General features: G+C 40.9%; 1 protein-coding gene across 1 annotated transcript; it reads right to left on the bottom strand.

The window, feature by feature from the left end:
- Positions 1 to 4031: 4031 nt before the first annotated feature.
- LOC116889620 (igE-binding protein-like) lies at positions 4032 to 6545 on the bottom strand. The gene is made up of 3 exons (XM_032890542.1): positions 6425 to 6545; positions 5154 to 5301; positions 4032 to 4770 (listed from the first exon to the last, which is right to left on the bottom strand). The coding sequence occupies exons 1-3, from the start codon at positions 6543 to 6545 to the stop codon at positions 4032 to 4034; spliced, it is 1008 nt and encodes a 335-aa protein (XP_032746433.1).
- Positions 6546 to 13958: the final 7413 nt, after the last annotated feature.

Raw genomic sequence — 13958 nt, 5'->3', positions numbered from 1 at the left:
TTCTCGGGTAAAATTTTCATATTGTACGCTGGTAATGCAAAGTGCCCCCAATTTTCTCTCACATCCCAATTGGACCAATGAGAATATCCAATCTTTCCTCTACCAGGTCGAGGCGTTGGTTAACAACCATTAATCTGCCCTTAAACTGGGCACTAGCAGAGGTATGAAGATCAATAGCATCCGCCACTGTGGCAGACAATTGATTCAGGGCTGTGCCTGTTTGGACTGTGGTTGCCATGGCAACCCCAGCGGCAGATGCAGTAACTGCACTAATCTAGATCGCCACCACAATGGCTGCAGTTATGCTGAAGTCTCTCTTCTGCCTGAATAACGACAGGGTGGAAGGGGTCTCTACAGGAATAGGAACCCACTGCGGGACTCTGGCAACCATGGCACTATTAGCCCACTTTGAATTCCAACATTGTGACATCCAACAAGAATCATTTGAAAGGATAAACAAGAAATAGGGGTAAACACAGACTGGGGTATGTGAATAATTAGTCTGGTTCACCAAAGTTTTGTTGAACCCAGTGATCTCTACAGTAGAATTAGCATACGTAATTGTAGTTCCATCAGTTCCCGAGGAAAGAGAATCTGACCCCCAGTACTGAAAAAATCTTGAGATACCAGTAAAGGAGGCCTTTCCAACAGCTCCTCCTTGGATAAAGACCAAGGGATTAAGATCTGTACAGCTGCCATTAACTCCACAAAGCACCCACTTATGAAAGGGTTGCATTCTAAGGTCCTATAGAAAGACTCCCTGTTTCATAGCGAATTCCTCCCCTGGGTCAACCATCATATTGGGAGAAAAGGAAAAAGTTCTATCCTGATCTGCCCAGCGAGTAATGGAAGATTGACAATCAGACCAGGGTGGGTTCAGCCCCTCATCCTCTGAACTACAATGAGGAGCTATTCTGGGTTGACGAGGATGTTCCCTGTCTGTGAAGTTAGACAATAGAAATGTTCCATCAACCCAAATTGCCTCCTGCCAGAAGGTCCGTTTTGAAATCGTTATATCTGGGTTACTAGTATCCTAGGTTAGGCTCACCCAGCCTCCTTTCTGCTCATCAAACATTCCTAAGGCTCGGCCTGTGAGTTTGATGCATCTTCCTGTTCCATCAATTTGAAAACAGAGAGAACCTTGTTCTGATAAAGAATGATTTTCCCCTATTGGTGCCCGGGTGGGATTATATGGTAAGTATGGTAGTTCTAGAGTTTTGTTGGTTGTAAAAATCTTAGGGAAAACAACAGCATCATGACGGACAGGTACGGGCTTCAGAAAGGCAGACAAAATTGCCCATCTGTATTCTACCAATATACTAGGAAACCAGATCCAAAGAGGCAGTGTGAATGCTAGAGGTAGTTTTCGAGGGATCCATCCAGAAGTCATTTCCAGGTGTCAGAATTCTCCGTGTCAGTCGTTCTGGTAGCCAGAATGGGTTGTCTTCTTCCTGTGGGAAAACACAAACAGTTCCCCTGGATCTTATTAATATAGAATCTGGGCTCTCCATTTTATCATCTCTTTTGGTCTATAAGGCTCTGAACAGTGACGTTCGGCCGCAGTATGGCCTTGGGCATCAAGATTTAAAAATTTAAGGGAGAAGAGTTCCATGGAAACACTTACTCTTGGTACTGAGGGTAGAGCCTCCTCGACTCCCCCTTTTTGTTTAATTAAATAGGATTTGAGAGTGCGATGGGCATGTTCTACAATGCCCTGCCCTTGAGGATTATACGGGAGACCAGTCACATGAGTCACATCCATCTGGCAGCAGAACTGTTGAAATTTTTGAGAAGTATAAGCTGGTCCATTGTCTGTCCTAAGGAGTTTGGGTTTACCCCAAGCACTCCATGCCTACAGGCAATGTTGAATTACATGTGAGGCCTTTTCCCCTGTTAGAGTTGTAGCAAACATGATGCCAGAGCATCTATCAATAGAAATATGCAGATATGAAGTCTTCAAAGGAAGTAAATCCATTACCAGACCTGCAGCGGTTTTCCCGTGGATTAACTCCCACATGGGATACAGGCAAGAATTGACAACAATCTTGACATTGGGTAACTATCTCCCTAGCTTCTTTTCTAATCAGAGCAAATTGGTGGCATAAAGTTTCAGCCATCACATGAAATTGTCTCTGAAATTCTTTTCCTACATGTATTTGGGGGGACAAGGCAACTGCAATCACTCTTGTAGCTTGGTCTGCTAGGTCATTTCCACGGGACATTGGACCAGGAAGGCCCGAGTGAGCTCTAATATGTGTTATAAATACAGGGGATCTCCTGCCAAGAAGGGTAGATTGAATTTGTTGAAAAATTTGAGCACGTTTGCTGGAAGGCCTGATTAATCCAGCCCCCTCAAGAACCTTAACTGCATTAACCACATAGGAAGAATCTGAAACAATGTTAAGCGGGCCTGGGAAGGTCTCCAGGACCTCTAACACCACTAAACATTCCACAACTTGAGGTGAGGTTTCATTATATTGCTTAGATACTACCTTATTATTGACCACGTAAGCACCTATACCAGTTTTTGACCCATCTGTATACACTACAACCCCATCAACAAGTGGTTTCTGAGACATTATGTGTGGGAACACAATGGCTTGGCTTAAAGCAAATTGTAGGATCGGGTGTTTTGGATAATGATTATCAATCTGTCCAGCAAAGGAAGTAACTAACACTGCCCAAGCATTTGAGGGAGCAGGTAATCTTTGAACCTGAATGGCTGTATATGGTACTATCAAAGTTTTGGGTTCTATCCCAACATGAGTAATAGCTGCCTTCAACCCGCGGACTGCAAGCTGAGCAACCACATCGGGATACCAGTCAATAATCTTAGCAGGAGATGCATTGGGATGGATGCATAATAAAGGCCCATCCTGCCACAAGACAGCTGTTGGTAATTGCATAGTTTTGAAAACACACAAATCAAAAGGCTTGGTTTCATCGATGCGCTGCAATTGAGCATCCTGTAAGGCTTTTTCTACAACTTGTAAGGCCTGGTTTGCAGCTGGCATCGATGCTCTCGGAGAGGAGATATGAGAGTCCACTTCCAAAATATCAAATAAAGGTTTCAACTCAGCAGAGGAAATCTTTAAAAATGGTCTCAACCAATTTATATCTCCCAATAATTTTTGGAAATCATTTAAGGTATGTAAATGGTCTCTGTGAATCTCTAATTTCTGGGGAACTATTTTTTCAGGATAAATGACCGATCCCAGATATGAGCAAATTTCTGCAATTTGAACCTTTTCTGTAGTGACTTGTTGTCCCCATTGTCCCAATGTTTTGATTAAGATGGGATATGAGGTCTGTAAGGTTGTTAAATCTCAATGACACATTAAAATATCATCCATGTAATGAGCCAGAAGCAAAGATGGAAATTGCTTCCTTAAAGGTTCAAGGGCTTGTTGCACATATAGTTGGAAACAGTGGGGATATTGCGGCAGGACCTTCCACTGAAATCTCTTATCAGGTTCAAGATGATTAATAGCTTGTATAGTAAATGCAAACCTCTGTCTGTCTTGTGGACACAAGGGGATGGAAAAGAAACAATCCTTAATATCTATGATTATTATTCCATTGTTTAGGTAAGGCGGATAGCAAGGGTAGGACTTGTTGGATCGAGCCAAATAAACGCATCTGTGCATTAATGGCTTTCAAATCATGGAGAAGTCTCCACTTTCTTAATTTTTTTCTTTATCACAAAATAGGAGTATTCAATGGTGAAATAGAGGGTTCTAAATGACCAAGCTGTAAACGTTCATTAAACAACTTAGTGGGAGCTTCTAATTTTTCAGAGGATAGAGGCCATTGAGGAACCCATATGGCATCCACTGTGAGCCAGGGTATAGGCATAGAACCCTCAATGGCCCCTTAGGAAAAACCCAGGCCCTACCTTTCTACATTACCTTCTTGTGGGACTGGTTCTAATCTTCCTTGTTCTTTTCTTCCTAATCCCTTCCCTTCCTTGTAACCCATTCTCTTCATAATCCCAACAGCTCGTTGAAAATACTCATTGGTCAATGTTATTCCTAGACCCTGTAAGATATCCCTCCCCCAAAAGTTAACAGGAAGAGGGAGGACATAAGGAATGAACCTTCCTGATTGGCCTTAATGGTGGCAACGGAGATTTGAGTGTATGCTCCCCAGTTGTAATTTGTTTGATTATTGGCATACTGCCCTTGTCCTGTTAGCAGATCAACTGTCCAATTTCTTTGATCACCTTCAGCAGTGGCATTGACTTTGCCCTGCACCTGAGAGGCGTCATACCACAAGGCTTTCCCTTCCATATATTGTCCCATATAAGGGAGTGCACCCTTCACTGTTGTCTGCCAGTCTCCTGGAGTCATGGCCAGACTGGCAATCCTTTCGATTTGAGCAATAGTAAAATTGGCACTAACTCCATAGTTACGGACAGACTTGGTAAGTTCCTTAATTTGAACATATTCTACTGGTGCGTGAACATGGCCTCCATCAGCGATCTCAAACACCGAGAATGCCTGCTGTATCTTTTTCTGTTCCTCTTTAGTGAGGAAGGAATCTGAGTGAAATCTCTCCATATAAGGTGGAGGGGCGCGGGGGCTTATAGTCTCGGAAATCGCATGGTTTCCACCTCCCACTTCCTTTTGTTTACCCAAACTGTTAGCTTGTTGTTCATCTGGGTAGTATCCCTCTTCTTCATAGTGAGCTGCCTCTTCTTCTAAGTCCTCTTCCTCAGAGGAGCTAAGCTCATCTGTCTCTGAGCTATCAAACTCTGGAATCTTTAAATCCCTTACCAGATAAAGACTTCTCCTTTTCAAGACTTTTTTCTCCCTTCTCTGTTTTATCTCTCCCGGGGCTGTTTTTCCCCAATCTCTTGCCTCTGCATTGGAGGGGACTGTCTGCTTATTATCTTTTTTCCTTGAGCTCTTTAATTTTTTACCCAACCCTGTTTCTGACATGCTGCCTTTCCCCTCCCCCAGTGCTCTCTGCTTTGCTATAACAGCTGGGCGGCTCCCATGTGACCTCTGACGCTGTCTGGCGGTAGCTAGAAACTCAAAGGCCAATAGAGAAAGCCTGAGGACTGCCAAAACAATAATAGAGACTTCCGCAGCATCTAGCAGGAGAGTGAAGTGGAACAGTTCAAGGCTAAGCATTGTCTCTCAGGATCTTACCAGCATCCTGCAGCTTTGGATTCTCTCCCCACAGGGAGGACTTCTCGGCGCCTGGCAATCGTGTAGCCTCCCGGGTTCTCAGCACCAAATGTCCCTTGCCATCTCTTGCCAGCAAGAATAAGCGGGGACACACAAATCCTTGCTGCAGCTAAACGTTTATTAAACCTTAAGGAGAGGAGCCACGTACGGCTTATATACACCCTAGCGGGGCGCATCCACACCTGATTGGTTGCTTACCCATGATCTCATTAGGTATGTCCCAGAGTTTCTGAACTATCAAGCCCCAAAGCCTCTAACTCCTTTACCAGATAAAGACTTTTCTTTTTCGGGGTTTTCTCCTCCTTTCCCTGTTTCTATCCCATGGCGGCCTTCCCACTATCTCCTGCTTCCTCGGATCCAAGGTCCTCAGAAGGGCCTCTTTTCTTAGGTGCACCTTTCCTTCTTAAAATTTCTAATCTTTCACCTTCATCTGTTTCTGACATGCTGTCCTGTAACTCCTCTAATGCCCCCTGTCCTGCTATTACTGTTGGGCGGCATTTCTCATCTTCTAGGCATGATTTCACCAGTTTCCATAATGCCATGGTGCCCATTTTCAATTTCCCATTCTATTGTTCCCTAACTAAGTCTCCCCTTAATTTCTCCTGGGAGGCGAGGGTCAACAACCCTGAACATGCGTACCAAGGTGCTTCGTGATCGACCTTTTTAACAAAACATTCCAAGGTTTTGCAGAGACTTTTAGCTCGAGCTGCTTTAAGACAGACTGCAGCGCTGTGATCACTGAATGTGAAGCTCCGATATTGCTCCCTTATCTACAGGAGAAGCTTAGATATAGGAGAGGCACCGCGGTTTATCTACATCCATCTGACTGTGCCTAGCCGCAGCCTCGAAATCATCTAACACGACCACCGATGGACCAAAATGAAACCAAAAGAAAAAGAATGAGCGCTGCCAAAACAAGAACAAAAGCTTCCACTGCACCTACTAATGCGGGGAGAGATGAGACAGATCAAGACCAAACATGCCTCTCAGAGTTTACGTTTCTCCTGCAGTTCTGAATCCTCTCCTCGCCACCGGTGATGGTAAGGCGTTTGTCCTGGGTTTCGGCACCAAATGTCCTGTGCTATTGTCTTGCCAGCAAGAACGAATGCGGACACCAGGATCCTTCTGCAGCAAAGCGTTTATTGCATCTTGAAGAGGAGAGACCCGTGGCCCAAAAAGGTGCAGCTTATAAAACCCTAGCATGGCATGTCAACGCCTGATTGGTCGCTTACCCATGATCTCACTGGCATGCCCCAGGGTGGGTAAAGACTTGCGCGAACACAATCTTGCACATGTGCACACAGCTTGTTTCCTGAAAAGAGGTTGGGCTGGCACAGCGGAATCCAGCGCCATCTTTTGATGGCGAATGCTGTCGCGGCTTTACACAATGACCAAAATGCTAACACTTCACTCTTTCTTTAAAAGGGGAACAAGAATACCCTTGGGAGGGAATGGGGAGGCAAAGTTTAGAACAGAGGCAGAAGGAACACCCATTCAGAGCCTGCTCCACATGTGGACCATACATATACAGGCACCCAATTAGATAAGATTGGTGAAGCTAAGAAGTGCAGGCCGACAGGTACTGAAGTTCTCACATGAGAGACACAGCCATAATACAGCAAATACATAGGCGAATGCCAGAAGCATACCAGTGAACTGAGAACAGGAGCCCCGTTGAAGGAATCTTAGAAAGGACTGAAAGAGATTGAAGGGGCTTTAGACCCCATATTAACAACAATAGTAGCCAACCAGAGCTTCAAAGACTAAGCCACTACCTAAAGACTATACATGGAATGATGCTGGGCTCCAACCTCATAGGTAGCAATGAATAGTCTTGTAAGATTTCCAGTAGAAGGGGAAGCTCTTGGTCCTGCCAAGACTGAAGCCCCAGTGAACGTGATTGTTGGGAGGAGAGGGTAGTAATGGGGGGAGGATGGGGTAGGGAATACCCATACAGAAAGGGAGTTGGAGGTGTTAGGGGGATGTTGGCCTGGAAACCGGTAAGGTGAATCACAATCGAAATGAAAATAAGAAATATTCGTTAATAAAGATGGAAAAAGGATTTGTGGAGAAATGGATCAGTGTTTATGAGAACTGACTGTTCTACCAGAGGATCTGAGTTCAACTGCCAGAAACCACATGGTGGCTCACAACCATCTGCAATGAGATCTGATACCCTCTTCTGATGTGTCTCAAGAGAGTGACAGTGTATTCACATATATAAAATAAATGAATAAAGAATAAAAGATGGAAAAAAACTAAAAAAAAGACCAAACTATCAGGGAAAAGTATACATCTTTCATCTTCATATACAGTTCTGAGATCCCTGATGTATTTTACAGGGCAGCAAAGATCTCTTTTCCGGTGAGAACAAAAAGCCTCTTTCTTAGCTCACATTTGCTCAATGTAGGCAACTTTGCTTGGTGGACATCTCATGGACTTCGCTTCTCCAATATCTGTGGATACTCTATACTCTTGCACAATAGTTTTTACCTTTGAGCTCCACACATATTAATGATATTAATGTGCACTTGCTGGGAATATTCTGCAAACCCACAACTTGTCTTTGTTGCTTTCTGCTAATATTGTGCAAATTTCCATTACCTACACACTCTTGATTATTTATTACCTGCAAAAACTATGACCTTGTGTATGATTCTCATTATTTCTGCTACAAGTGTCAATGGCAGCCTTGCCTCTTTGGACAAAAGCAGTATCAGCTTCTGGGGAAGCAGGAGCCTTAGAAAAAGACAGGAAACCCCCACAACTGCATTCTCAGTCCGGGTTTACTCCTTTCACTTTCCTTTCCACTTTTTGGAGTTTGATTGACAGGCATTGACATTATAGTGGTTTTCTCTTTTCTGAGAACTATGCCCAGATTTTATCTGTAACAGTTATGGCCTCTATTCAGCTACTATCTTTTCTGTAAATTTAGTTTCATTGAATACTTTTCATTTTGGACAAATTGCACATTTCAAAATGCCTTTGTTTCTAATTTGTATTGTTTTGTTTTACTGTGATTCTTCCACATGCTGTAAATAGGTCTGGTGCATCGAAATGCTCTTCTGCCTTAGACTGCTCTCCACCAAAATAGTTAGTGGATAACCTTTAAACTTTAAACTCTGGACATTTACACATGAAACTAGATTCTACTCTAGAATCTGTAGAAATTATGTCTTATTTTTCCAATCCCATGTGCCCTGAAATAAGACTCAGACTCAAAACAAGTTTAAAAATAACTTGTTCATATAGGTAGGCTGTTCTCTGAATAGTTCACCACTAAAACAACCCTTTAATTATAATCTACATTCTGTCTCATGACTGGTTACCTGTCATGTGTCATGTGTCCATCACCTCATATCTTGAGAGAAGCCAAATTCCACACCCCCACAAAGAAAAAAACAAACAGTTAGAAAAAATAACTATAGATACCGTAATGTAGAAGAGGTTGAAGGAAATGATGTTCAGTAATAGGATCCAATAGAGATGGAGGTCAAGAGAAGGCTCCCACTCCTGACACTGTCACTGATGGTATTCTCTTGTTAAAGACAGGAGGCTACGCTAGGTCTCTCTGGCAGACCTAACAAGTGATTGACTTTGACAAATGCAGATAATTTATATTCCACAAACTCAATGTGGGGAAAACTGTGGTTGAATTAATGAAAAATCCATTGAAGCAGAAGAGGAGAGTTACCTCATTGAAGATTAGCACTCTCAACTAAATTGAATACAGCAATATCTTTCAGACCTTGAGCCATTCACCAAGCAGTGCTGGTACACTATCTGAGACAACCAATACACACAAAGCAGAGGACTGCTTGTCTGGCCACAATGAGATAAGACACAAATTACCCTCAATAGACTTAAAGCCTCAGGAATAGGAGAGGAAAGGTGTGGTGAGTGTTAGATGGGAAAAACCTCTTGTAGATATTATGAGGAACTCTCAGATGGTAGAATTTGAAAGGATAGTTGGACTATAAAAATATTAAACAATAAGAATGATTTTAAAAAATCTAATAATCATTTACAAAAAGAAAATGTGTTTCATTATTTCAACAATTTATTTGCTGGTTATACTGTGACATCCATAGTATGTATCTGCTTAGCATTTAAGTGGAATAATGGGTTTCTCACACATAGGACTTTATTTTTCTTTATTCGAGCCAGTAGTCATTCTATGATATCCAGATGAACTAGAATTTGCCTGAACATAGGTATTGAATATGGGATGTAGTCACCATAACATGATTGAAATTGTTCACCAGAAGAGTCACAGCATTGTTCTTGGTTTACATAGAAGGTGTTGTCCTTACAGCTATACGAAATGTTAACTTTGGTGGCCATTCTTATAGTGTTATCTGTAAAAGAAATGAGATTTCGTTTATGTATGGAGCCTAGACATTTGTGATCATGCTCATAATAACTTCTCTTTTATAATGAACATAATTACCTCTGAGATATAGAGAGCAATTTGTGAAAGAGCAACCGACATGTAGTAGCTGGGAAAGCATACACTGAATAAAAGAAAATTGATGCCAGCTTGAAATGTCTTACCTAGAGAACTTCAGTGGTATTCTCCAGCCATTCTCTGTGATCATTATGGCAAAGGATCCTTCAGTTGTATTTCAGTTGATACAACCAAAAGAAAGCATATATACAGAAATTGGATATGAATAAAATTGAAAGTAGAGTCAAATTTCCAAAATCAAAGTTGGAGAAAGTTGAAAATCTGCAATAGGAAAAATAAACAAAAAAAACAAAACAAAACAAAGAACAAAATAAAACAAAAAACCAAAAACGAAATATAAAAGTACAGCAAAATCAAATAAACAAAAACAAATCAAATCAACCAACCAAACAAAAAAAAACCACCATAGAATACAAATGGAAAAAATGAATTTTTAAAATTCATGATTTAAAAATGTTATTTTTTGTATAAAAATTATATTTTTGATGAATGTGAAAAAAAGATAGAAAAACTTCCAAATTAAAAGTCTAAGCAGTTCACTCCTTCTTTAAAAGGGGAACAAGAATACCCTTGGCAGGTAATAGAGAGGCAAAGATTAAAACAGACACAGAAGGAACACCCATTCCAGAGCCTGCCCCACATGTGGCCCATGCATATACAGCCATCCAATTAGACAAGATGGATGAAGCAAAGAAGTGCAGGCCGACAGGAGCCGGATGTAGATCTCTCCCGAGAGACACAGCCAGAATACAGCAAACACAGAGGCGTATGCCAGCAGCAAACCACTGAATTGAGAATAGGACCCCCGTTGAAGGAATCAGAGAAAGAACTGGAAGAGCTTGAAGGGGCTCGAGACACCATATGTACAACAATGCCAAGCAACCAGAGCTTCCAGGGACTAAGCCACTACCTAAAGACTATACATGGACTGACCCTGGACTCTGACCTCATAGGTAGCAATGAATATCCTAGTAAGAGCACTAGTGGAAGGGGAAGCCCTGGGTCCTGTTAAGACTGAACTCCCAGTGAACTAGATTAGTGGGGGAAGTGCGGCTAGGGAGGGGAATACCCATAAAGAAGGGGAGAGGGGTAAGGGGATGTTTGCCTGGAAACCGGGAAAGGGAATAACACTCGAAATGTATATAAGAAATACTCAAGTTAATAAAAAAAAAATAGAATAATACCAAAAAAAAGAAAAAATAATTCTAAGCAGTAATTTTTAGAAGAGGGCTAAAATATATTCATAAATATCCACAATAAGTAAATGAAGGCACTTGAAACTGCATACAACAATGAAATTGACTGTAGAAAGTATACTAACAACATACGAGAAAATCAAGGATATGTTTTGTGCATACAAAAATACAAGATAAAATCATTTAGGTTTCCACATAGAGCCATGATGATCTCTATTTAGCAAAAACACAATTATTTATAATTTATCATTGATACCATTTCAAAGTCATTTCGTTTGTGATATTCGGTCAATAGCAGAGAAGATAGCTTTAGGATAAAAAAAAAGAAGTAAACATAAACCATTGTACAAAAGAGTGGAAGCAAGAGAATTCACCGAATTTTAAGACAATATAATGCTGAGTAACAAGTACTTTAAGTGTTTTTGTGAATGCAGGCTGAATAAGAGTTTATTACAGAGGTTAATACATAATGAGTCATTTAAAATAGTTTTATACTCAATGATTATTGAAGACAGTGGATAGAAACTTCTATGTCTCAAACAAGAAATGGACAAAGTATAACAGATCTCTCGTGCAGGAAGTGAGCAATTCTTACCTTTCAGTAGTTCCTTCAGTATTTCCATGATTTCACAAATATCTGCCCACCCACTTTCTGTCCTATGTTAATATTAGTACAATTGCTATATACAGCTTACCTCTAGTAAAATCTTCAGGAAGACAAAAACGGTTGCAAGCACAATGCTCCCAAGAAATATGAATTCAAGGTCCATGTCAGTTTTCTGTTACTTATACTAATTTAAAATCTGGTAACAGCAGATGTAACAAAGAAGATAAAACAGTCTTTGAAAAGAACCTATTAGCTCTTTCTCTGCCTTATGATAGCCAGCTGAATTGCTTGTGCCAGGCCTTATATACTGTTGGTGAGGTCATAAAATAGGATTTTTTACACAAGAGTGACCTCATAATCACGCTTGAATCAACTGCCTGAATTAGTCTAGCACACAGGAAACCAGATGATCCCTGTATATGACCTTACTCAATATAGGACAGGCTCCATCTAAAAGAGAAAGTGAGAATAAGAGATTATGAGATACAATCTAAAAGATGCTAAATTGGCTACACTTCATAAACAGACTAATCAAAAGTGCAACATAAAAATATTAAGCATGTAATAGCAACAGTGGAACGGGAAGCCCTTTGTCCTGCCAAGACTGACCCCCAGAGAACGTGATTATTGGGGGGAGGGCAGTAACTAAGTGAGGATAGGGAGGGGAACACCCATATGGAAGGGGAGGGGAAGGGGTTAGGGGGATATTGGCCCAGAAACCGGGAAAGGGAATAACAATCAAAATGTAAATAAGAAATACTCAAGTTAATAAAGATAAAAAAATATTAACCATGTTTTGCAATTTAAAGTTGCGTTATTTGATGGAATTCTATCCAACAATTAAAGATGGAGAAACAAACACATATAAAAACATACACACATACACGCACATTTTTCACCTACACAGCAAAAATAATATAAAGAGTATTTTAAAGACATATATAACTTCGTGAAATTATTGACCAAATGGATGTGTGTATGTGTGTGTGTGTGTGTGTGTGTGTGTGTGTGTGTCTGTGTCTTTGTGTGTGTTTAATTTTTTTCCATCTTTATTACCTTGGGTATTTCTTATTTATATTTCTATTGTTATTCCCTGTCCCAGTTTCCTGGCAAACATCCCCCTATCCCCTCCAACTCCCCTACTATATGGGTGTTCCCCACCCGATCTTCCCCCCACTATCACCCTGCCCCTAACAATCAGGTTCATTGTGGGTTGAGTCTTGGCAGAAACAAGGCCTTCCCCTTCCACTGGTTCTCTTACTAGGCTACTCATTGCTACCTATGCGTTTGGAGCCCAAGGTCAGTTCATACATAGTCTTTGGTAGTGGCTTAGTCTCTGGAAGCTCTGGTTAGTTATCATGGTTTTTCATATGGGCTGTCAAGCCCCTTAAATCTCTTTCAGTACTTTCTCTGATTCCTTCAATTTGGTCCCTTTCTCAGTTCAGTGGTTTGCTGATGGCATTCGCCTATATATTTGCTGTATCCCCTGTGTGTCTCTCAGGAGATATCTACATCTGTATCTGTCAGCCTTCACTTCTTTGCTTCATTCATCTTATCTAATTTCATGGCCATATATGTATATGTATATGTGTATGTATATGGGTATGTGTATGTGTATGCATATGTGTATGTGTATATATGTGTATATATATATGTGTGTGGGACATATATGGGACAGGTTCTCAATGGGTATTCCTTCTGCCTCTGTTCTAAACTTTTCCTACTTATTCTATCCCAAAGGTATTCTTGTTCTCCTTTTAAAGAAGGATAGAAGCATTCACACTTTTGTCATTAATCTTGAGTTTCATTTTCATCCAGGGTAATTTGAGCATTTGGCTAATATCCACTTATAAATGAGTGCTTACCATGTGTGTTTTTCTGTTATTGGAAGTTCAGTTAGGATGATATTTTTCTGTTCAATCCATTTGCCTATAAATTTAATGAAGTCATTATTTTTGATAGCTGAGTAATACTCTATTGTGTAGATGTACCACATTTTCTGTATACATTCCTCTGTTGAATGGCATCTTGGTTCTTTGCAGCTTCTGGCTATTATAAGTATGAACATAGTGGAGCATGTGTCTTTGTTATGTGTTGGGGCATCTTTAGGTATATGCCTAAGAGAGGTATAGATGAGTCCTCAGGTAGGTCAATTTCCAATTTTTGTAGGAACGCCCAGACTGAGTTCCAGAATGGTTGTACCAGTCTGCAATCCCACCAACAATGGAGGAGTGTTCCTCTTTGTCCACATCCTTGCCAGCATCAGCTGTTGCCTGAGTTTTTGATCTTTCCCATTCCCAGTGGTGTGAGGTGGAATTTCAGGGATGTTTTGAGTTGCATTTCACTTATGACTAAAGATTTTGAACATTTCTTTAGGTTTTCTAGCCAATCGACATTCCTTAGCTGTGAATTCTTTGTTCTGCTCTGAATGCCATTTTTAATAGGGTTATTTGCCTCCCTGCCGTCTAACTTCTTGATTTCCTTGTATATTTTGA

Source organism: Rattus rattus, chromosome Y, assembly GCF_011064425.1.
Source record: "Rattus rattus isolate New Zealand chromosome Y, Rrattus_CSIRO_v1, whole genome shotgun sequence".
Lineage (NCBI taxonomy): Eukaryota > Metazoa > Chordata > Mammalia > Rodentia > Muridae > Rattus > Rattus rattus.
This window is presented reverse-complemented; position numbering and strand designations above follow the sequence as displayed.